The sequence below is a fragment of the Acomys russatus genome, chromosome 28 (assembly GCF_903995435.1).
Source record: "Acomys russatus chromosome 28, mAcoRus1.1, whole genome shotgun sequence".
Classification (NCBI taxonomy): domain Eukaryota; kingdom Metazoa; phylum Chordata; class Mammalia; order Rodentia; family Muridae; genus Acomys; species Acomys russatus.
Genome location: NC_067164.1, coordinates 35,879,037 through 35,902,716, shown reverse-complemented (window position 1 = coordinate 35,902,716; position 23,680 = coordinate 35,879,037). Strand labels below are relative to the sequence as shown.

At 56.7% G+C, this 23,680-nt stretch overlaps 3 protein-coding genes across 4 annotated transcripts; 2 read left to right on the top strand and 1 right to left on the bottom strand.

The window, feature by feature from the left end:
• Nucleotides 1-261: 261 nt before the first annotated feature.
• On the top strand, nucleotides 262-9,166 carry Nxph4 (neurexophilin 4). Its single transcript, XM_051170418.1, has 2 exons — nucleotides 262-422; nucleotides 7,803-9,166. Exons 1-2 carry the CDS (start codon nucleotides 366-368, stop codon nucleotides 8,658-8,660), a joined length of 915 nt encoding a protein of 304 aa, XP_051026375.1. The 5' UTR covers nucleotides 262-365; the 3' UTR covers nucleotides 8,661-9,166.
• Nucleotides 9,167-12,351: 3,185 nt separating this feature from the next.
• Shmt2 (serine hydroxymethyltransferase 2) lies at nucleotides 12,352-17,538 on the top strand. 2 transcript variants are annotated; one of them, XM_051170326.1, is made up of 12 exons: nucleotides 12,352-12,496; nucleotides 13,846-14,043; nucleotides 14,506-14,585; nucleotides 14,749-14,949; nucleotides 15,158-15,239; nucleotides 15,380-15,502; nucleotides 15,608-15,747; nucleotides 15,925-16,090; nucleotides 16,264-16,363; nucleotides 16,447-16,602; nucleotides 16,698-16,805; nucleotides 16,945-17,538. In XM_051170326.1, the coding sequence occupies exons 1-12, from the start codon at nucleotides 12,464-12,466 to the stop codon at nucleotides 17,070-17,072; spliced, it is 1,515 nt and encodes a 504-aa protein (XP_051026283.1). In that variant the 5' UTR covers nucleotides 12,352-12,463; the 3' UTR covers nucleotides 17,073-17,538. The 2 variants fall into 2 exon arrangements, with proteins under 2 accessions (XP_051026283.1, XP_051026284.1); XM_051170327.1 differs by having other exon boundaries at nucleotides 12,366-12,496; nucleotides 13,855-14,043.
• A 549-nt stretch (nucleotides 17,539-18,087) lies between these two features.
• Ndufa4l2 (NDUFA4 mitochondrial complex associated like 2) lies at nucleotides 18,088-19,798 on the bottom strand. Its single transcript, XM_051170328.1, has 4 exons — nucleotides 19,671-19,798; nucleotides 19,235-19,323; nucleotides 18,482-18,542; nucleotides 18,088-18,390 (listed from the first exon to the last, which is right to left on the bottom strand). The coding sequence occupies exons 1-4, from the start codon at nucleotides 19,725-19,727 to the stop codon at nucleotides 18,334-18,336; spliced, it is 264 nt and encodes an 87-aa protein (XP_051026285.1). The 5' UTR covers nucleotides 19,728-19,798; the 3' UTR covers nucleotides 18,088-18,333.
• Between the last annotated feature and the right edge of the window lie 3,882 nt (nucleotides 19,799-23,680).

Here is a 23,680-nt window from a genome sequence, read left to right as displayed (position 1 = left end):
CGCCGGTCCCAAACCCCTAAACCCTCTTCAGCCTCACACCTGAACCAGGGGCGTGTCCGGGGCGTGTCAGGGTGAAAGTCACCTTCCGTGCCCCCAGCTGGGCGGGAGGGGGCGCGCGGGGCGCTGCCCGGATTGGAGCACGACGGAGCCCCGCCCCCCCCCCCCCCCGCCCGCCGACTCAGACCCAACTTTCTCCCCCGCCCGCGCCCCGCCCCCAGCGCCGCGCTCAGCTCGGCGCTCAATCCGCGGGCCGAGCTGCCTGCTCCAGCCGCTCGCGCCTCCGCCCGCCCGGTGCCCCTCGCCTTGCACCCAGTCCCGCCAGCCCCGGGACCCGCCCTGCCCGACCCGCTCGGCCACCCGGGAAGATGCGGCTGCTCCCAGAATGGCTCCTCTTGCTCTTTGGTCCTTGGCTCCTTAGGAAGGTAAGGGTGGCAGAGCCTAGGCACGGGGTCCGGGACACCAGGAACCCTGCGTGCTAGGGGGCCCCGTGCGCCCGGCCCGCCCCCAGCACTAAGCATCCCAACTTTGTGCTTCGTTGGGGACGCGGATGGACAGACTGCCCGCTTTAGGACTGGCACGCTCCCAGAACAAGTTGGCTGAGGGTTAGAAGAAGGTGCGGGGTGGAGGCCGGGCTTCAGGCGTGACGGGGGAGGGAACGAAGCGCGACCCGCCGAGTGCGCCAGACAGAGAAGGAGTGCGAGACAGACAGACAAGCCAGCGGGTGTTAACCTAGCCTTCTTTCCGCACCTACCTCGCTTGCCTTCCTCTCTGTTTGTCCTTCCACCCCTCACCTTCTACCTTCCCATTTCTCTTCTCCTTACTTGTCACAATGCCAGGTGTGTTCTCTGACCCAAGCACACACTGCCCAGGCACACGCGCTTACACGGACCCACACCGGCAGGGCTGAACTTGGCTACACTCATTTCCCGCGGAGACACCCTCTCCCCTGCACAACCTCACAGACACACACACCCCCTCTCGCGCCCGGTGGACAGAGGTTGCTGCCTGGGAGGGGACTTCTCTCCTCCCACTTCCTCCCTGCCCCCACCCATTTTCTTGCCTCTTTTCTTGGGGTTTCTGGGTGAAGACCCCAAAGCCAAGAGGGCCCAGACCTCATCCTGCGAGACTTGAGATCTTCCGCCTATATACATAGTGTGCTCATGTGGAGCGTGTGGGTGAAAACCAATCCCTGTGTGCTAACATGTGTCCGGGTGAACCAAACCTTGGTGTTTAGCAGTGGGGCCCAGGGTGAAGCCTATGCTGGTGTGCCTTGGAGACACTGTCTTTGCTTGGGTGACGATGCTTGCTCCACACTACAGTCCTGGTGCCCTGGTGTGTGGTCCACAAGGGTTGTCTAGACCTTGGTCCCCAACTTCCATTCCCAACTATAGCCTACCTAGTAGTTTCAGGATAAGTAGTTGATGCCACACATCTTTACTCTTGGACCCCAGCCCTGGTGTGGTGTCCTCAAGAACTACAGGGGGGTGGACTGCCCCGCTGAGCAGTGACCTAGGAGCAGGCTCCTCCGATTCTCCCAATCCTGGCTGCCTAGTGACCTTGAGGGGGTGGAAGCTGGACTAAATAAATAAAGAAGAAGAAGAAGAAGAAAAAAGAAAGAAAAGCTCTGGGTGTAAAAGAATTACCGCCTCTGACAGGATCTCCTTTTGAACCCGAGGCCTGGTTTTACTCCTAGCAAGGCTGCAGTAGAGGAGCAAGCCTCAAACCACAGTGTGTAAAGGCCTGGGGTCACAGAGGAGGAAAGGAGGAAAGGAGAGCGCTGATACTGTTACCCTGATCGCCTCCACCCGCCCCCTCCCTCCATCAAATTAACTCCCCTGTGGACAGATCTGGTTTAATTTCCTTTGCCCCCTGAAGGGGAATGAAACATCTGGTAGAGACTTGAGGGAGAGTAGGCACAAGGATATGAGAGATGGGAATCTATCTGCTGTGAGAGAGAGAGAGCTGCAGCTGCGGGCTGGCTGTGTTGGAATCATCAGGAAACTGCCTGCCTATCTGCCATTTGGTCCAGCCTGTGGACCTGTGAGAGTCTATGCCTAATGTGTGGTGTATGGATAGGTGTGACTTTTCATAAAGCCGTGTTCACACTGAGTTAGGAGTAGGACAATGTATGCACATGTGTGAACACCCCCGGGGGGGCCTCTGATGTATTTGCCTGCCGGAGCACATCTGTTATTTGCCTGTGAGTCTGGGTTTGTGAGTGCACACTTGTGTGCTCACAGCTTTGAGTATAGCTGAGTGTGAGCATGGGTTGTGAGCTTCGGGTGTGTTTGCCTGAGTGTGCCTGCATTCAGGGATATCGTGATGCCAGTGTTGGGAGTGGGCAAAGGGCAAAAGGTGAGGCTGACACCAGGACAGGAAGTGGTGGACACAGTTTCCCAGCTCTTTGGGAAATCTTGGCCATCGGTGCTGCCAGCCCTGGGTCCCTCAGGAGCACTCTGCTTTCTTCCCCTACTTCTAGGCCTCTGAAACTCCTCTCAGGGGCTAGTACTCCTGGCTCCCATAGCTTCAGGGGTTCTGGCCTCTTGGCTGGCCTGGCTGCTTCAGGCTCTTTCCAATGCAGCCTTCAACCCCTTTCCCTCTGTATCTCTGTCTTCCTCGCCCCTTGCCAAAGTAGCTGCCTACTGGGAGAAACAGCAGGCGATCAATAGTCACTAATCACTAATTACTAATTACTAATTAGCTGGGGGAGGGCAGGGGCGGGGGCCCTCTGGGACCTTTCAGCTCTACCTTGCCTCAGGGAAGGATTAGACCTGCAAGCCTCTCTCACAGTCCAGGCTAGCCACAACCCTTGCGCCAACCACCGCCTCCACCTCCTTACCCCTCCTGGAGCCCCCTGACTAATCTCTGGCTGGGCCACTTAGGCACGAACAGCCTGGGCTTGGGCCCAGAGCTTCTGGCTGGGATTTGGGGGGGGGGGGTAATCAGGGGCCGCAGCTGGGCCAGGGACACTGGAGGAGGGGTCTACAGTGACAGTCCCTTTGGGCCAGAGCTTGCAGCCAAGCTTCGCATCCTGAGTGGGAGGGGCACTGTTGGAAAGGAGAATCTACCGAGAGAGGGTCACGGTTGGGCTGGGTGACAGAGCTAGACAGAGATCTCGGAGGTGGGTAATGTTGGAGATATTTGGTCGTGAAGCCAGCCGAGGAAGGTAAAGATGAGTCACTAGGGTCAGGGACCCGCAGCCGAAAAGCGGCAAGATAATCCTTGAAAGCCAGCGGGTAAGTGGAGGGACCGTCAGAGGCAAGAGACTAGGGAACTTTGAATAGCGAGAACCCTGTAACTCAGTAAAGGTGTGGTCTGAGCAAGGGGACAAGGTTAACAGAGAAGGGGTCAGGTTGCGATAAGAGGCCCTCTGGCTCCAGCTCAACGGGGTTCCGAAGATACACAGTAGAAGAAGCAAACCGGGATAGGGAGCTGGGAGCGCGGCCTTGAGCACGGGAAATTGGCGAGTCTCCCCTTCTCCCCCGCCTGCCCCTCCTCCACCTCCACCCCGCCCACTCCCCCTCCGGCTCAGGCTTCGGGAAATTACATCCCCACTCCGCGGTTCCCCCCCACCCCAACCCCCACCGCGCCCTGGAGCCAGCGCCTTTATAGGCACATTTATTGCAATAATAAAGTGAGGCGCGGGGCGGGGGGGGGGTGGCCGTTCCCGGGGGTACCGCGCCGGCTCTAGGAAGCAGGGAAATAAAATAAAATAAAATAAAATAAAAATTCAGATAACAGTGAGCCTTGCGCAGCAGGCCGCGGGCAGGCGAGCGGGTGGGGCTGCTGGGCGGGTGGGGGGGGGGGGAGAAGGCGGTTGGCCCAAGGACAGAGCCCACCTCACCAGCAGGCCCTCATCCCTGCTCTGCAGTAGTGGCTGGAAGAGGTACCTTTGCCTCCACTTGCCTGGCCCCTCCAAAACTTGATCCTGAGGTTGGCCTTCTGCCGTTCCCTCCATCTCATCTGAATACCTGTCCTCAAGCTCTTGTTTCTAACCGTATTGCCTATTACCTTCCTTGTTCCCTTTTCCCCAATCCCCCCCCCCAACCAATGGCTTCCCCCAGCCCATCTCCCAGGTCTCTATCCATCACAGCACCCTTGTTTCTGCTTAACAACCATCTTTACTCCTTTCTTTCTGTTCTGCCCCATCTTGTCCCTGCATCTTGTCTCCCTGTCCCACCCTCCAGTGTCAGCCAGTCTCCAGCTCATTCGTCCTCGCTGACCATGCCTGTCTCACTTTAGGTCCCATTCTCTTCCATACCCTATCTCCTTTCTTCCAGGTCCTAGCTCGTGGACTTGTAAGTCTCTACCTAGTCACAATTTTCAATCTCCTTGATCTTGTCCCCCATGTCTATCCCTGTAGCACCCTCATCTTTGTACCCTAAGCTCCTACCAGCCCAGTACCCAATCCTAGTCCCAGTGTAGGTCTGCCCTAATATTCAGCTCAGCCTGTCCAGTGCTGTCCACCCCCTCCCCAAATACATGCCATCTTTATTTCCAGCTCCCAGCCAGACTTCACCCCACCCTGACCTGACTGCAGTGATGGGCCTCTACTTTCGGGGGACTTGGTGTACCATTACTTGCTTCCCCACCCAGGCCTAAACTGTTCCTTCCTCAAACACAGGGTGCTTCCTACCCTGATAAATCTGTAGACTCGGTCTGACCCAAAGGGAAGAGAGAAGCAACGGGCTAAGGTGGGAGGCCCAGGAGAATGCACCCTGCAATGCGGCTAAAGGGGCCTGACAGCCTGATCCTCCCTCTCAATTCCCAGGAGTCCCATCCCCAAAGAGCCCCTGCCTCCCTCTGCCTTGGTAGGGTTTGTTTAGCATCAGGAAGATGGCCTCAACTCCCCCTCAGGTGCGTGGGCCTGCTGCCTTGGGGCAAAGTGTTCTTGGCAGAATTCTTCAGCAGGAGGCCTGAAAGAGTCTGCAGTAAGTGCCCCCCCCAACCACCACACACCTCCACCTCCCATCCCAACTGACAGCCAGCCGGCTAGCCTCTCCCCTTTGCAAATGTCACTGAGCCCAATTAGTTTAATTAAACTAGCTTTCAAGTTGGGGGGGAGGGAGGGTTCCTTGGTCAACACCCCACTCAGGCCCTCAGTTGCTGGGGGGGTGGGCTCTGGCAAAAAGGAGGCTCCCTCACCACCTTGTTCCCCTTATCCTCTATCCCCCATTCACTGCTGGAGACTGACAACCAGAAGGGCAGAAGGACAGAGCCAGGGTTAGAGAGACAGAAATGTCATACAGAGAGTCCCTCCTCAAACTGGAAATTAGAGGCAGAGTGGGGGAAGAAACTGAGACAGAGAGATTGAAAGAAGAGATGGGGGGAGAAAAAGAGAGGAAAAAAACAGTGAAAGATGAAGAGCAAGAGAGGGAGAGAGAGCGAGAGCGATCAAGGAAGCCAGAGGGAGGATTTTATTTTATTTTATTCCATGTTCCCATTTCTCGGCTCGTTTCTTCCCAGACTCTCTCTCTTTCTCTCTCTCTCTCTCTCTCCCCCCTCCCAGTCCGAGCTCCCCACCCCCCAAGGTCGCTTCAGCTGCCTATACCCCCCCAACTCTTCCTTTTTATCTTAGCTGCCTCCAGCAGTGGGTGGGGGCTGTAGGTACCAAAGCCCAGGGATTTGCCAGGATCACAGAAGCAGAGACAGCAATTTGTCTGGGATCAGAGGGGGGGGGGCAGCCTGGCACCTCTCTCTGCCCTGCCAAACCTCATTTCTACCCAGTCCTTCCTCTGAGAATGAGCCTACCAGCCCTGAGAGGTCCCAGGCTGGGTGCAGGACAGAGAGTGCTAAGATGTCCTGGGAAACTGTAGCTGGAGGCATTTGATGTCCTAGCTCTGAGCAGCGGGAGTGGGGTGGGGGGGTGGGGAGCGCTGTGCCAGCTGGAAATGGGACTTACTAGAAATAGGAGGGGTTTGGTCCAGAGGGGCAGAGATTAGGGGGGTATAACTTCAACAAGGCTTTCCCTGAAGCCATACCCACCCACTCCTACCTCCAACCCACTGCCTGGAGTTCAATTCCACCCCCTGGGGCTTCTTCCCTGGGCGCCCCCCCCCCCCCCGCATCCCATCTTAAGCCTCTTTCCCTAGCTCTACTCAGGTGCACCCTCTGGGTGTTAGATGCCAGCTCAAGCTTGTCTTCGTGAGTCAATCACTCTTGCCACCTCCACCCCCTTCACCTGGGCTGGGAGGAGGGCTGGATGGGAGAAGGAATGAGGGGGCAATAAATATGTATGACGAGCAGCGAGCGGGTGGCGGCAGCATTAATAACCTGGGATCGGAGAGCTGCAGGGACGGAGACCAGCCAGGAGAGATTCCAGCCCAGCTCGGCCATTCTTGTCCCTGTGGACACAATGTATAGACTCCGGTGTATGCAAACAGAGGGGTCACCCACGCTTCCAGGCTCTTTACCCCTCTACAATCACCCTGCAAGTCAGCATGCCTGTCATTCATATACAATCTGTGCAGGCTGTGCGTGCGTGTGTGTGTGTGTGTGTGTGTGTGTGTGTGTGTGAGACACACTCACTCCTGTGGTATGAACATAGACCACTGTCACCTCACCATGGAGATACCCTCATAGAAAGACCCTGACACAGGGACACACACAGGAAATGTGGCACCTCTAGACAATCACACAGCCACCCTGTACACAGGCATACATGCCATAGCTACACACAGGCCACCACCACAAACTGACACACGGCTTCACAGAGATCACTGCCCCCCCCAGGTAATCCACGCACAAATACACAATGGACAGGCAGCCACAGAAAGCAGACGGACAGGGACAGGGACACACACACACACACACACACACACACACACACACACACACCCTCCTCAGGCTGCTATACATAGGCATACACACACAGAGAGAGAATCAACACACACACACACACACACACACACACACACACGAGCCTTCACAGATTGAATATGTACAAGATAACCAAGACAGAACCGATGGACACATATACACAACCATTTCAAGATAACAACCACCTGGGCACCACAGGACTGCCTCTCCCAAGGGACTTGCAGGCAGTCAGGGCCACAGTAGCATCGGTGTCTAGCACAGGCTGACTGACACACTCTGACACGCTCTGCTCCTCTCCCTCCCGCTCCTTGTGCTGGAGCGGCGTCTCCATATTTCTTCCTCTCACTCTCCTGTCGCTCTCTCCCTGCTCCTTCACTCCCCGGCCACCCCCTCCACACACACCCCAAGATAATTGATGGCCCGGACCTGGCCCGACTGCTCCCGCCTCTCAATCCATCTTGTACTCGCATCAGGGCTGTCTCCCAGATCCCCTGCCACCGGAGACGACCAGCACCGTGGGCGTGGGCACGCAGGGTGACTCCTCCAGCCCTTCCACACCAAGGGGATGGGGACAGGAGGAGTGTCCCCTTTATTCTCCAAGCTTCAACCCATGGTCTCTGGGATTCTCTCTGCTCAGAGCCAGTCTCTGCAGAAGCCAGGAAGCTCGCTCAGTGTTAGAGGTGGCTAGGCCTCTCTTGCTTGCCCAGTTCAGGCGCATCGCCGGGAACATCACAGGCTAGACTATCAGGCGCTTTCCCCATTAACCACCAACACCAAAGCGGGCTTTGTCTTTATGCCCACCCTGGAGCTGTGTGACAACCCAGGATCATCAGGTCATTTCACAGGTGTATTAGCTAGGTGTAGAGCTGACTCGTCCACGATCACAGAGCTCCAAAGGGTTACAAGATCTGGCCCCAAACACACCCCTGAGCCACCGCCGCGGGCTGTCCAGTACAGCGTCTTTTTCCTTTCTTCCTACACAGGCAGTCAGTGGCCAAATCTCTGAGTCCGGAAGGCCGCAGTACCTGGAACTGCGCCCCGCCATGGCCGGAGGGGGCGCCCGCGGCCAGCAGCTCCCGGCACCCGGGTCTTCCGAGGGTCTGGGCGCAACCCGCTCCTGGAGCTGGGCCTGGCCCGCTAACCACACCCGGGCGCTGGCGAAGCCCGGGGCTGTCGGCGGCCTGCCCGCGCCGCGCACTAAGAGGAAGCCATCCATTAAAGCGGCCCGCGCCAAGAAGATTTTCGGCTGGGGGGACTTTTACTTTCGTGTGCATACCCTCAAGTTCTCTCTGCTGGTGACCGGCAAGATCGTGGACCATGTGAACGGCACTTTCAGTGTGTACTTCCGTCACAATTCGTCCAGCCTGGGTAACCTAAGCGTCAGTATCGTGCCGCCCTCCAAGCGCGTGGAGTTCGGGGGCGTCTGGCTGCCTGGGCCTGCCCCTCATCCTCTGCAGTCTACGCTGTCACTAGAGGGGGTACTCCCTGGACTGGGGCCCCCTCTGGGAATGGCGGGGCAAGGGCTGGGGGGCAACCTTGGGGGCGCACTTGCCGGCCCTCTCGGAGGCGCGCTGGGAGTGCCCGGGGCCAAAGAGTCGCGCGCTTTTAATTGCCACGTGGAATACGAGAAGACAAACCGCGCTCGCAAGCACCGCCCGTGCCTGTACGACCCGTCGCAGGTGTGCTTTACTGAGCACACCCAGAGCCAGGCCGCCTGGCTCTGCGCCAAGCCTTTTAAGGTCATCTGTATCTTCGTCTCCTTCCTCAGTTTTGACTACAAACTGGTGCAGAAGGTGTGCCCAGACTATAACTTCCAGAGTGAGCACCCCTACTTTGGATAACGCCCCTGTCCTGCCCCTCGAGCTTCCCACCAGATCGCAGCCTCGCTAGGTGGGACCGCCCCTTCCTGTACCCCATGCTCCTGTGACTGCCCCCACTTCTTCCACTACGGGTAGGGTGGAGGAAAACAGCCTTGCCCAGGACTATCAGCCAGCGTGGTTCTCCATTTCCTTGTGGCCCCGAGCGTCCCTGAGGCTGAGGTAGTCTCCTCCAGCGGTAATTGGAGGGGCAAGAGCGCAGCCTCAGAGTAGGCGGGGCTTGGAGGTTTTCTTAGGGTTCCCTACGAATACACATTGGTTCTCCTTTTGCCCACCCCGCAGTTTTAATGATTCCTGGCCTGGTACTTTCTTTCCCCAAACGGAGGTCCTAACCCCCCCCTCCCCAAGACCTAAGTGTCTAAAAGCCCTAGGCCACCTAGCCCCCTTCCTTTCTCGCGCCCCACGTCAGCCCCTTCCTTTTCTCCCAATCTAGCAGAAGCAACAGTCCTGATCCCGGGCTCGGCCTGGCCCCTCCGTCCCGCGCCCACAGTCCAGCTCCACCTGCCCCCTCTGGCTGTTTCCTCTGGGTGATATTTTTTTTCATCGCCAAAACAAACGGGAAAGGGAAGAAAATAAAGCGAAATCCAATACTCGCCTGTGTGAGACCTTTGTAGGAAAGGGGGCGGGCAGGTGTGGGGTTCTGTCTGGTGGAGGCTGAGCCAGGGCCTCTTTCCTCGGCGGCTGTTAGGGAAACCGAGGCAAAGACTGACAGACCCAGGTCCTTTGAGTTCATTCCGGACCCGATCAAGGAGAAACCGACCAGTGGGCGAGAGTCTGCCCAGGTGGGATTGTTTAAGGTGGGTGAATGGTAGAGAAGGCAAATAGAACTGGTATTAGATCTGAGGTGGGACTTCCCGCAGTCTGTTTGGATCCAGATTTTTAGGGGAAGAGGAGGTTTAAGACCTTGAATGTGATGGAGAAGCGGGGACAGAGAGCTGACAACCTGCTAAGCTCCACCGGGCTGGAGGGAAGTGGAAGGTTGGGAGGGAAGGGGAACGGTGTTTGCGGCATCTGGAGTCATCGATCTTCCTTTTCCTTCCTAATTTCGTGGGCGCTGAGTTTGCAGACGGACGAGGGAGGGAGGGAGGGAGCCTTGGGACCAGGTGATGGGGGAAGGGACAAGCGCAGGTTTGGAGGGGCGGGGCCGAGTCGCTGCTGGTAGCCGCTTGCACACAGCCCCCTTCAGCCAGCTGCCCTACCCTTTCCACCCCCGCCTTCAGCTCCCTCCTGCAGCCTTGGCTGCTAATTTTATCCGCCCCCAACCCTGGCCCGGGCGTTAATTGGCTGCGGCTTCATTAGCAGTTCTCAGCTCAGCAGCCCCCCTCCCCTTGGGACCCCCTGACTGGGGCTTGGGAGGGCGGGGTGCAGACAAGCTGAGGTACAGAGAGGCTGACTTAGTGGGGTCCCTGGTGAAGGTGTCCACAGGGAGGAGGAGAGCAGTGTCCTCCACAGGATTGCCTACAACTCAGTCGGACATTGGGTTCGAGGTGGATCTGACCCCCCCCCCCCACATGCCTGGGAGTAAAACCCGTCAGAAGATAAACGCCTGGAGCTGGGGTGTAGCTCTTGCGTGCACAAGGCCCTGGGTTCAAACACATGTTAGTAGGATGAGGAGCCTGTTGAAGAGGAGAAGGAAGATGGAAGAATGTAGCTGTTGCCCCGTTCGGGGCGGAGGGCGGGGCCTGTTGCGGCAATTACTTGAGAGAAGACTGAGGCCACTGGGGAGATCCAGGTGGAAATGCTTAGGGTGCCTATGCCTATGCCAGCAATCAGCCTGCTTGGGCATCTCCTCACCTGCAACTCTACAACAGCATACACAAGGGAGATCCTAGATTCTATCTCTAGCACTGAAAGGAAAACAAAACAGGGTCGGGTGGTGGTGTGGCGCTCATGCACTCTGGAGGCAGAGGCAGGTGGATCTCTGCATTCAAGGCCAGCCTGGTCTACAGAGGGAGTTCCAGGGCAGCCAGGGAGACACTAAGAAATCCATAAACTGTCTCAAAAAACAAAATCAAGCTGGGCGATGGTGGCACATGCCTTTAATCCCAGCACTTGGGAGGCAGAGGCAGGTAGATCGCTGTGAGTTCAAGGCCAGCCTGGTCTACAAATCAATCCTGGACAAGTAAGGCTACACAGAGAAACCTTGTCTCGAAAGACAAAAACAACCAACCAACCCTAAAATAAAAATAATTACAATAAAAAATAAAACCACGCAACACAACAACCCCCTCATGGTGGTAATTACATGTTTCCCCCTCCCATGCTTTGTCCATTACAAACATTCTTCCTCCAAGGCTGTGTCCTCTTCTCTCCACTGCTCCGTGGTCATCTGGACACATGGGAGCGAGGTGAAGAAGTGCTGCGTGTTGTTGCTGCTTACCTCTTCACGGCCCATCAGTCAGCACGTCCCTTGTCTCTCCAGGGCCGTGACAAGCCTAGCACGCCTCAATGTCCACTGCCTACTGGAATCTCCAATAGAGGCTTGGTTGTGTTTCTTTGAGAACCATTGAAGTACAGGCCTTAAGAAGATGTCCCCAAGCTCAGGCGGTGGTGGCGTGCAACAGTAGTCCCAGCACTCAGGAGGCAGAAGCAGGCAGATCTCTGAGTTTGAGGCCAGCCTGGCCTACAGAGTGAATTGCAGGACAGCCAGGGCTACACAGAGAAATCCTGTCTTGATAAAATCAAAACAATACAAAAGACGTCCCCGGCTCATTTACAATCTCCCCTGGAGAGGTCAGATCCTGTTGAAGAACTTGATGACTGCTGGGGAATAAGTCATCTGCAAACAAGTCATGAAATGCAACGAGTGTACAAGTGTGACAGGAGGAGAGGTGGCTGACACAGCTGTCAGCCGACAGTGGGTAGGTGGCCCTGGAGGAGGCAGGTCTGTGAGTCAATCCACAGGGAAGTGGTTCACAGGCCAAGTTTCATTTAATCCCTTTCATAAACTCTTTTATATGCTTGGGGGTGAATAAGGTGTGACAGGCTCACGTGTGGTCCTCTGGCCTCTTTGTGTCGTTGAGGCTAGCCTTGAACTCCTAACGCTCCCAGCTCCACTTCCCTAGCGCTGGAATGACAAGTGTGGCCCATCACAAGCATCATTGTTTTACAACGCAAGAAACTGTGGTTCTTTTTGCTGTAATCCTAAGGCAGGGATTTGGGTCTTTTACCGTTTGATTTTTTTTTTTTTTTTCGAGACAGGGTTTCTCTGTGTAGCCTTGGCCATCCTGGACTCACTTTGTAGACCAGGCTGGCCACGAACTCACAGCGATCTGCCTGCCTCTGCCTCCTGAGTGCTGGGATTAAAGGCGTGCGCCACCACGCCAGGCTTCTTTTACTGTTTGAAACTATATTGGTTTCTATATGTGTCTGGAACTCCCAGAGGGCCATAATGCTGGCTACTCGGTAGGTACAAACCAAATGAAAACAAACAAACCAGAAAGTACTTGTCTAGACAACTGATAGGAAAAACAAAGCAAAAACTTTGAAGAGCTTCAAGAAAGGCCATGAAGGAGCTCTAAGTCTCTTTCAGGCAAGGCTCTGTAAACCGGGAGGTACGGATGGGAAACAAGGCTGAAGGAAAAACTACAGTTCCCAGAAGGCCATTTTAGAGACCGGCATTACGCATGCGTAGACAACGCCCCTTTGACTCGGACCTCAAGGCCGTATTTTTCTCGCGCATGCGCTCTAAGAGCAGTCGGCTCCGACCCCCGTTACTACACCGATCCAGAGTTTAGTGGCCGGTGCTCCTGTGACCTCTGGTAGCGATGGTACCCTTCTCTTTGCTTTGGACCACTCGGGTAAGAACAGGGTTTCGGATACTGGATGACGAGTGGAAAGGCCCACTCCGCTTTAATTCCTTCTCAGAAAGTGGGGTTCCCCTGGCTCCTCGCCGCACGTGTTCGGGGGCCTCAGGGGAGCGGATGCTTAACCAGGAAATCCCTGAGAGCCCTGGGCGCACATGGCGGTGCGTGGGCCCCCAGTTCTGGCGATCAGACCTCCCAGAGTCCGGTGATCGCCCAAGTCACACGGTTCTTAGGGTAACGGTTCGCATACCCCGTGTTACCAGTATCCTAGCGAACAAGTGGGGTTCCGGGCTTCGCTAAGCGAGTTGAAATTTTCCCGCCAGCTCTGAGCTGTGATGATGCAACCGAGCCTCAGAGCTTTCATCAGACAGGGGTCCCGCCGCCGTGCGGGCAGGAAGGAGACCGAGAGAGTGTTAAGATTTTGGCTTCCCTCTGGGCAAACACCTTCACCCTACCCCCACTCCCACCCGCCAGCTCACACCTCTTTCCCAGAGCTGCTTGAAGTCTACCCTCCTACTTTCGTTGCTTTGGAAACTACCCTGACAGCCAGTGGTGTTAAGCCCTGTTGACTTGGTGTCTTTCCTTGTTGGGAAGTTCTCCCCTTTAGGACTGTTGCATTTATGTGTGTACCACATGCATGCCTGGGTACCCGCAGAGGTCAGAAGAGGGCATCAGATCCCCTGGAGCTGGAGTTACAGATGGGTGGGTGCTGGGAGCTGAACCTCTGTCCTCTACAGGAGCAGCCAGTGCTCTTAACTACTGAGCCATCTCCAGGCACAGGCTGGGCCCTGTCATTCCAGTGTATGGGGAGAATCTGGAACCTCAGTGTCTCTCTCCTGAATTGGGGGGACATGGGCTTCTGGAGGACAAGCTTTGCTCTGTGACTTTGCAGAGTCACTCAAGGGTGATGGGGAGGGAGATTTAGACAGGGGTGGTGGTGGGTGGGTGGTGGTGTTTGAGTAAAGTTGATTAAAACTGCCCTTTGGATAGTGATCTGAACCTTGGCTCTAGAACTTGCTTTTTAGGTGAGGGTGGGGGTGGTGAGATCTGAGTCTGTTGGCTGGACCAGGCTGTGTACTCAGCCAGAGGGCTCATCTGTACCCGCGGTCGAGGGCAATTGGGAGAGGTCTGGACAATTTTTAATTAACCCTAGCTTTTCTTTTTCTTTTTTTTTCTTTTTCAAGGCAGGGTTTCTCTGTGTAGTCCTGGCTGTCCTGGACTCTCTTTGTAGACCAGGCTGGCCTTGAACTCACAGTGATTCCCCCTGCCTCTGCCTCCCTGAGTGCTGGGATCACAGGCATGCGCCATCACACCTGGCTAACCCCTGGCTTTTCTACCTTGAGCCTCTGCAGAGATGTGGTCAGCTGATCTGGATGGCTTCTCGGGCTCAGCACAGCAAGGTGGCCCCCACACAGGCCGGGGAAGCAGCTGGAGGCTGGACAGGCCAGGAGAGTTTATCAGACAGTGACCCTGAGATGTGGGAGCTACTGCAGAGGGAAAAGGACAGACAGTGTCGTGGTCTGGAACTCATCGCCTCAGAGGTAGGACGTGAGGATATGGGTCAAAGAGCAAACCCACCGTTGAGTCATCCCCCTGTCAGACTCAAGAGCCTCCTCCTCTGCCTGTTTGTTCTTTTTATACTTTCCTCTGAAACATAAGGCAGGACCAATCCGGTTTATGGGGCTTGGGCATTAGGGAGCTTCTATAGCCACGTAGTTTCATGTCTTCCTTACCTACCTATCTCTTCTGTCAGAAGAAAGAGGAACCTAGGACACCCAGGTTGAATGGACAGGTGGCCTTATTGGGGTCACCCATCATGGCTGCTGAGTTTTTCTGAGAATGCTGCTTCTGGTCCTGCCTTATACCTGGCAAGGAACACATGCTTTTTTTGTGCAGCTTGTCTCACCCCTGCAGCCTGTGGGCTCTGGCAGGGGTGGGGCTGTGGGAGTCCAGGGGAAGGCCGGGCTTCGTTGCCTTCTGACATTGCCCCCCCACCACCCCAGAACTTCTGCAGCCGCGCTGCGCTGGAGGCCCTGGGGTCCTGTCTGAACAACAAGTACTCGGAGGGTTACCCTGGCAAGAGGTGAGGGCTAGACCAGAGGGCTGGAGGGCAGCATCAGGGATGGCACTCCCAGTGGCGGAACCTTCTGGAGCCCCATTAGTGTGTATGGAGCAGTGGCTGCCCAGTCCCTTGCTGATGGCCAGGGTTCCTTTGTCTGCACCCTTATGTACCCTCTCCACGGCAGATACTACGGAGGAGCAGAGGTTGTGGATGAAATCGAGCTGCTCTGCCAGCGCCGGGCCCTGGAAGCCTTTGACCTGGACCCTGCACGATGGGGAGTCAATGTCCAGCCATACTCCGGGTCCCCAGCCAATCTGGCTGCCTACACAGCCCTCCTTCGGCCTCACGATAGGATCATGGGGTTGGACCTGCCCGACGGTGGCCAGTGAGCATGCTGGGATGGATGATGGGTGTGGTGGGCGGTACCTGTCAGGTCCAAGGAAGATGGGCCACACCTGTCCCCTGATACACTGGTGGGAAGCAAAGCCCTAGTCCCCAGCACGGGGTGGACAAGCTAGCACCGGTGTTCTAGGAACAGGGAGGTGGCTGGGTAAGTCCAGTTGCATCACTTTGAGGCCTCCTTTCCTTTCTAGTCTCACCCATGGCTACATGTCTGATGTTAAGCGGATCTCTGCCACATCCATTTTCTTTGAGTCTATGCCATATAAGCTCAATGTAAGTGTTCTAGCACCTGGGCACTTGGCCCCGGTGGGTTGGTTTTGGCCAGTGGGAGCCCTGAGCAGCCTTCAGCCTCAAGGAGCACATGCTGCACTGCTGGCCACTTCTGGGCTTTAACTGGTTATCTGTCTGTCCAGCCCCAAACTGGCCTCATTGACTACGACCAGCTGGCACTGACTGCTCGGCTTTTCCGGCCACGGCTCATCATAGCTGGCACTAGTGCTTATGCCCGCCTCATTGACTATGCCCGCATGAGAGAGGTTGGTGAGGGACTGGTGGGGGTGGAGGGCTGGGAAGAACAGCCACCCTGTATATACCTACTCGGGGTCTTCTCCAGGCTGAGGCCTGTCTCTCTACTTGCGCAGGTGTGTGATGAAGTCAAGGCACACCTGCTGGCAGACATGGCCCATATCAGCGGCCTGGTGGCTGCCAAGGTGATCCCATCACCTTTCAAGTATGCGGACATTGTCACCACCACCACTCACAAGACTCTTCGAGGGGCCAGGTCAGAATTCCCTGGGGTCACACTTTGCTAGGGGATCTGAGGGTGCAATGAGGCTGGTCCCTCTGGGATCCAGGACAGCAAAGAGAATGGAGGGAGCGGACTCGGAGCCTCTCCTTGCCACATTCCTCCCATCACTTGTCCTTCATTCTAGCGTCTGATCTCTGGTGTTCCCCACAGGTCGGGACTCATCTTTTACCGGAAGGGAGTACGGACCGTAGACCCCAAGACTGGCCAAGAGATCCCCTACACTTTCGAGGACCGGATCAACTTCGCTGTGTTCCCATCCTTACAGGGGGGTCCCCACAATCATGCCATTGCTGCGGTAGCTGTGGCCCTCAAGCAGGTTGGGGAGCCTTCCCTTGTGTTGGGGTGCATTGGCCCAGAGATTCTGCTCCCTTGTAGCTAAGGCTGAGGCTGACGGAAATGGCTGAGATGGGAGGTGTCTTGCTCAGTAGGACAACAAGATGGGGCCTTTCCTGAGCCCTGGGGTGACAGGTGCTACTGTCTCATCTCTAGGCCAGCACCCCCATGTTCCGGGAATATTCCTTACAAGTGTTGAAGAACGCTCAGGCCATGGCTGATGCCCTGCTAAAGCGAGGCTATTCATTGGTGTCTGGTAAGCCAGGGTGTGTGTGAAGGCCTTTGTGGCCTCAGGCAGAGGCCCAGGACTCTGCAATCCCCCATCACTGTCCCCTCCAGGTGGCACTGACACCCACTTGGTGCTGGTAGACCTGCGGCCCAAGGGCCTGGATGGAGCCCGAGCTGAGCGTGTGTTGGAGCTTGTGTCCATCACGGCCAACAAGAACACCTGTCCTGGAGACCGGAGTGCCATCACTCCTGGGGGCCTGAGGCTTGGTGAGGCCTGGGAGCTGAGGAGGGACGTGTTCCCACCCTGGGTAGTTACCTGGGATCTTGGCTATGCTAATTATCTGTCTTCCGCTCTCTCCCAGGAGCCCCAGCATTGACTTCTCGGCAGTTCCGAGAGGATGACTTCCGCAGAGTGGTTGATTTTATCGATGAAGGAGTCAACATTGGCTTGGAGGTGAAGCGCAAGACTGGTGAGTGGCTACAAGATCCCCAGCCAACCAGGCCTCACCCATTGAGGTCCCCTCCCCTCCCCTCCCCTCCCCTCTCCTGCTGTTCTAGCCCTCAGCCTTGCCTAGCAGCACTGAGACCATCTTTTGTCACTGTTTTCAGCCAAGCTCCAGGATTTCAAATCGTTCCTGCTCAAGGACCCGGAAACAAGTCAGCGTTTGGCCAACCTCCGGCAACAGGTGGAACAGTTTGCCAGGGCGTTTCCGATGCCTGGATTTGATGAACGTTGAGGGCGCCTGGGAATCAAGGCCCACAGACTGGAAGTTACCCTTCCTTCTGCCCACCTGGACCACAAAAGAGCTGTTGCTGATCTTTCTGGGTTTTAGTGGAGGGAGGAAGGCTTGCCCAGGCACGAGCTCCTTTCCAGAATCTGTAGCTGAGGGGTTGTTCTGTAACCGTATCTACAAGAAGCACCCCAATACACGTGTAGCTTGTTTTTGAGACAGGGTCTCACTTAGCTGGGACTAGCCTTGAACTGACCCTCCTACCTCCATTTCCCAAGTGCTGGCTGGGGTTATGGGTGTGCTGGTGCACATCCAACTTCATTCCCCTCAGCCTTCTGCCCTGACCTCTGCCACATCTCAGTGTTGCAGGGCTCTTGCTCTCTCTTGGGGAGGGGAAGTTGCGTGCTGCGCCAGAGGAAGGAGTGGGTAAAGGCCCTCCTTCCTGTTTTATCTAATAAAATGCTAACCTGCCCAGAGTTCCTGTTACTGTGGGAGGGGTCCCCTGGGCCATCCAGTGATTGTACTCCCCCAACATGTATTCCTCCTTCCCTCCCGCCACCACAAGGACCCCCGGGGCTGAAGCCTCCTTCCTCTATTTCTGATCAGAGCCGACACCAGACGTGATTAGCAGGCGCAGCAAATTCAATTTGTTAAATGAAATTGTATTTTGCCCACGGCTGCTTCTGTTTGATCCCCAGGGACAGAGGAGCAAGGGAAGGGAGGGGTGGGGGAAGGCCCAGGTGCCAGGTGGGAGGGGGTGTCATTGATGGGAGGCAGCAGGCTTGGGCAGGAAAGGGGTGCCCTGCATGGTAGAGGTGCGCCCTTCTAGGCAGGGTGGGTAGCCTGGACCGGCCCAGCCGAGCCTGGGCAGAAGCCACCCCCCTCCCCCCCAGGCCTTGCTGTGGGAGGGCCCCATGTCGCTTGGCACTCAGGCCCCTGCTTGCTGTTGGCACACGTAGTGCACGCTCAACACGTAGCCTGTGCCCCACCCAGCCAGCCTGTGGGGTGGGGGAGGAGGAGAGGGGGGAGGAGGAGAGGGGAGCCCGCTTGGGCCTTTTTTGGGTCAACCCCAGTGGTTGCTTGCAGTCTTGACTCCCCTCCCCCACGTGGGACTCGAGCTGAGGGTCAGAGGCCCTTCCTCTACTGGGAGCAAGGGAGGAGGGTGGGGGTGGAGCCTCCCCTCTTCGTGGGAATCCAGCCTGTGTAAGCAGAAGCTAGACTGACGCCCTAGGGTCTGGGGCATGGAGTGGAAGCTGTCGGCCCTGGCTTAGAAGTCTGGCCGGTCCTTCTTCAGCTTCTTGTAGTCAGTGGAAACAGCAAGGAACTGTGGAGATGGACATGGGAGTTTGTGTGTGTGTGGTGCAGAGCAAGCAACTAGGAGGGAAGTGGAGAGTACTGTAGCTCTACAGACTTACCTTGTACTGGTCATTGGGACTCACACGGTTCCAGGGTTCTGGGTTGTTCTTTCTGTCCCAGCTGTGAAGGGGACAGGAGGGTTAGGGTTGCTTCTGACATTACACATGACCTCAGCGTTGCCACCCCTGCCTGGTTCCCTACCCTGGGGAGGGGAGCACATTTCCTAGAGACTGGCAGAAGGGGGTAGGTATGTTAGCAGGTGCTGGCAAGAAGCACAGCATCTGATGACAGAATGATGATCTAGCTTATAGATTCCCTAGGGTTCCTCGCTTCCCAATCAGGCAGAAATCCTGAAGGACAGGGCTTTCAGTGTGCCTCACACTCCAGGACCGGATGGGCGAGTGGTTTGGCCTTTTGCTTGTCAGAGGACCCCCTGATGCCTCTGGCAGGATGTGAAGTCTCAGTACCACCAAAGACCCTGGAGTAGCCCCACACTGTCAGCCCCACAGCACTTCTGGGCAGGCATAGAGGTACCTAAAAGCCAGACGTGGCCAGTGGAGCTGTGTCGCCATGGCAACCTTGTGGTGAGCCGCTGGGATTCCAGCTGCCCCACGTGGCTAGCCACTGACAAGTGAGCCACCAGGTGGTCCAGTAAGGAGGTGAGAGTCTCTTACAGTCAGGGGCCACTCTGACCCTCTGAAAGAGGGACATAGACCAAGGAGCCCTTCTAGGGTCACCTGTTACCTTCATCCCTAAGCCGGACCACTTTGCTCCCCACCCAGGACCTCTGCTTGCTTCCGAGAGGTAGTTACCAGACATCGGGGCTGCGAAGGGCCAGTCTCAGCAAGTAGAGTCCAGCACTGCCCATGCCCAGGCAGATGAAGCCAATCATTGGGATGAGCTGCAGAGGAACCAAGCACTCTTAGAGCCTGAACCCTGCCCCGTTCCCACTCGCCCAGTGCTAGATTTGTCCCTTTCGTCTTCACCCAAAGTGTGCTGCTACCTTCCCGAAGCTTCAGCACACTCTCCCTCACTCTACAGTGATCCTGTTCGAAGGGTGCAGGGATGCGGGGCACATCACAGAGATGGAATGTACAACGTCCCTGGAAAGATTTGGGAGCATAAGGAAACTGGACCGACCGGAAGCAGGGTTGGAGGAGCGGGGATGCGGGGTGGGGATTGGGGTGGGGGGAGACTTGAGGGGGCAAGGTGGCAAGAGGGGAATTAGGATCTAGGGACTGCACTCACCCCGGGGTGTCTCTTTATCTGCCGGTATAAGCGGGCCCCTAGACTGGTTCCTGTCATCTTGATCCAATGTCTGGTCTTTTTGGTGGATCTGTTCTATTCCTTCCCCCTGGGGTCCCGCCCCCCATCGGGGAGGGGTCAGCTTAGCCCCGCCAGCCAGCCAGCCAGCCAGCCAGCCAGCCCCACCCAGCTTGCTTCCTCCCAGCTTTTCCAGGTCCAAAGCAGGCTGGAGATAGTTGAGGGGAGCCTTGAGGTTTCTCCTTCCCAACTCTTACTGATAGGGAACCCCTGGCCCATGAGACACCATTGTATTTGGGTCTTTGGGTACCCGAGGGAGGAGCCCCTCTGGCACCCAGAGACCTAAGGGGGGATTCATACGTGGGACAGGCAGGCAGGCAGGCAGCCTTCTAACAAAATGGGTGTGTGAAGTGTCCATTGGGACAGTAAGGGCATCTGTAGTACCTTCTGTGCACACCTGGAGCCTCCTGGGAGTTAGCAGGGCCATAGAGAGCGCAGGTTCTACCTCAGCACTGTGTAGGGGGTGGGGCAGAAGGGGCCAGATGAGCAGTGTTAGGTCTGGCAGCTCTTCTTGTTCCTGGCAGTTACTGAGCTGTGGTTGGCCCTGAGTAGTAAGAGCTGGAGGATGTTGGTGTGTGAATCTCCTCGCTGTGGCCCTTTAGGGGCTTGAGATGATGAAGGTAGAGCTCCCCAAGGAGACCACCATACTTAATCTCTGGCCTTGGGACTAGAGGAAGAGCTCTGAATGCAGGAAGCAGACATAGAAAGCTGGAAGAGGTGTTGAAATAGGGAAGAGAAAAGCCAATTCAGGTATATGCTATATTGCCACGGCAGGAAGTTTTCCCCACCCTCCATCTTTGGAGGACTGGTTTTAGGGACACAGAAGATGAACCTCATCTCCTTTTCTTCACTCCCATATTAATTTCCATCACCACTTCCTGCAAGCTCCCCCCCCCATTTCTCCCCTACAGAACTTGTCCTATGGTGGGCACCCCCTGGGACCAGCTATGTACCCACCCCTGCCTCCCTGGGGTACAGGGAGGGAGGACAACCCTTTCTGAGAGGCCCCTCCCTTTCTTGCACACCGATACCTCGCCCGCCCCTTGAGCTGACAAGCTCTGCTGTAATTAGGCTGCGGGGTCCAGGCTCTCCGCCTCCCTCCGGCGGATAATGAGATAAAGTGTCAGAGACATGGCGAGAACAAAGAGACAGAGACTCACTGAGATGTGTGTGGGGGCGGGGGTGGGGTGGAGGAGAGGGACTGATGGGATGTCAGAGTCTGAGCAGAGTAGGGTCCTTCCAGAACACCCGCAACCTGAGCCAGGGCAGGTGTGTCCTGTCACCAGCCCCCCCCCCCCCACTCCCCCGAGCCTGGACCGTTAGGGGTGGTGGTGGTGCTAAATACTAATCTTGGAGCTCAAGCTCCAGCAGCTGCCCATCTGGGCTGCACATCTGGTACTCTGTGGCAGCTGGGGAGCCAGGACTCCTGGCCCTTTGCTCTTGGGCCGTCGCTTGCTTGCCTGGTTCTGATGACCCACGCTTCGTTGAGGCCCAGAGCCTCTCTGTCTTGGAACCTCCACCGTTTCTCCTCCTTTGGGTCTCCACCCCGCTCAGATACTATGTTGTCGCCTCTGCTCTGGCCTCTCCGAGATTTCTCAACCCTTCATCTGCTCCGTGATCCGGGCTTATCCCTGAGACCCCTCCCCTCATGTTCCCATACCTGGGTCGTGGTCTTTGGGGTTCCAGGTCTCTCGCCCTGCTTCCTTCCTTACACTCCCCGCCCCCCTCGTCCCCTACAATAAATAACTCAGGCCACGCTGGCCCAGTAGATGAGGGACAGCGGGAGTCGTTAGCCGAGGATTAGGCACGACCCGTGGTCCCAGGGGAACCCGACTCTTCAACTCTAAACCGCTCCAGGGTACTAATCCGCGTGGCTGGCGGCGCAGCAAGTCAAATGCAGCTGGCCTCTCCGGGGCGAGGGCGAGCAGATTGCGGGGTCCGTGGGTGCCGGCGCCCTCTGGAGGCCGAGCTGCTCTCAAGCTCAGGGACGAAGTCTCGGGCTCCCCCTGTCGGGCAGCGCCTGCTCTGCACGGCCAACGTTTGCTCAAGTTAGACTGCGCCTGGAGTGTGCATACAGGTCCGTGCCCGGTGGCTCGCTCGCTCCTGCAACCAAGGCAGTGGAGTCTCTCAGCCTCCACCCTTCTGGCCTGGTCAGAGGACATACATGGGACCCGGAAGACTCTGTCTCACCAGGTGCCCACGGCATCCAGGTTCGGGCTGGATCCTCTCGCCAGGCTGGCCCCAGACACCCGGGGCTTCACTTTTGCTCTAATACTACCGGACTTCCCTCTGACTTGGCCTCCCCCTAAAGCCCTTGGTTGTCGTCCTTTCTGCTCCTTTCTTCAGACTGTTTCTAGCTTTATGTCTTTAGGTATGTCTGTGCCTCTCTTTGCCACTGTTCTCAACCTAGCTTTGTTTTCTGGGTCTGTTTCTGTGTCTCTACCAGTCTCTCCTCCCTTCTACACCTCGCTCTACCTGGCTGTGGGATCTTTGCAAAAGCCTCTCTCTCTCTCTCTCTCTCTCTCTCTCTCTCTCTCTCTCTCTCTCTCTCTCTCCCCCCCCTCCCTCCCTCCCTCATCCACCCATTCTTTAGCTCTGTTTCTATTCTGTAGCTTAGTACCTGTCTCTGGGGAGGTGCAGCAACCCAATGGAACAGCCCGAGGACACCTTGGGGCACTGCTCAGGGACCCCTCCCCATCTCTTCCACATTCCTGTCACCTCGCAGCGGCCTCTGTCTTCCCGCTGCAGCTGAGGTACTAGAGAGGGCGCCCGAGAGGGAAGCCACAATGCCCTGCATCTGCTCAGAAGCCCCGCGGGCCCTTGACCCCCGCTGCCACTATTAAGGGCGCTGGGTCCTGAGGCTCTGAGATGATCATGATTGCATCAGCCAGACAGAAGTGGAGCCAGGAGCCTGGCGGCAAGCAGGCTAGCAAGCGAGACAAAGACGCCCGCGCCATCTGTTTATGCAAAGCGCTCACCGCCAGGGACCCTGGTGTCCTGGTGCCTTGCCCAGACTGGGGCGCAGGGTCATGAACCCACTTCTACCTTGGGCTCCCGCTACGCCTGGGCATCCCCCTCCTCCCTAGCAGCCAGAGGGGCCACGGGGCGAGTACAACAGGGAGGGGGCGGGGTGTTGATGTGATTGGAGAGGACGCGGCTGTTTCTTCAATAATGGATGGAGATGATGCGGACGGCGAGCCGGCCGGGGAAAAGAGAGAGGAATAGAAATGGGGAGTGAAAGAAGCGGGGGCGGGAGGCTCAATCAGAGGCCCTCGTGTTCGGGAACGCGCGCGGGCGCGGGCGTCACACTGTCATTCGGTACTTGCTGCCGCGCAGCTCACACCCAGGCACACGCCCACGCACTGTCACCGACACACACACACCTGCAAGCAGAAACGCCAGAGCAGCGCTCTCTCTCTCTCTCTCTCTCTCTCTCTCTCTCTCTCTCTCTCTCTCTCTCTCTCTCTCTCTCACACACACACACACACACACACCACAAGTGGCTCTTGATTTTCACACATACGATCCTTGAGACAGTGACGCCCGCATACCGGGGCACATCCAGACTTAAAGAGCACAGACACGTTGGTGTGTCAAAGCACGTTTGAAAGACCGCTCAACACACCTAGCCACCCTGAGACTTACAGAAATCATAGAAATGGGGGCTGACAAACAGGGCAGTATAGACACAGAGGCACTGACATGTGACTCTGAACACATTCCCAGACACATACATACCACCCACCAGCAGCTCAGAGGCCTTTCCAAATCCACTCAAGGGGCTGCACCCAACCAATTGTTGGAGCTGCCGCCATTTGTGCCCTTCGGAGTTGCATGTGTGAGAAAGGTCGCTGGGCTCCCTGGAGCAGGCCTTGTTAGCCCATATTAGCCAAGCAGGGTAATGAGGACCTGGTGACAAGAGGTGCCTGGGGCTG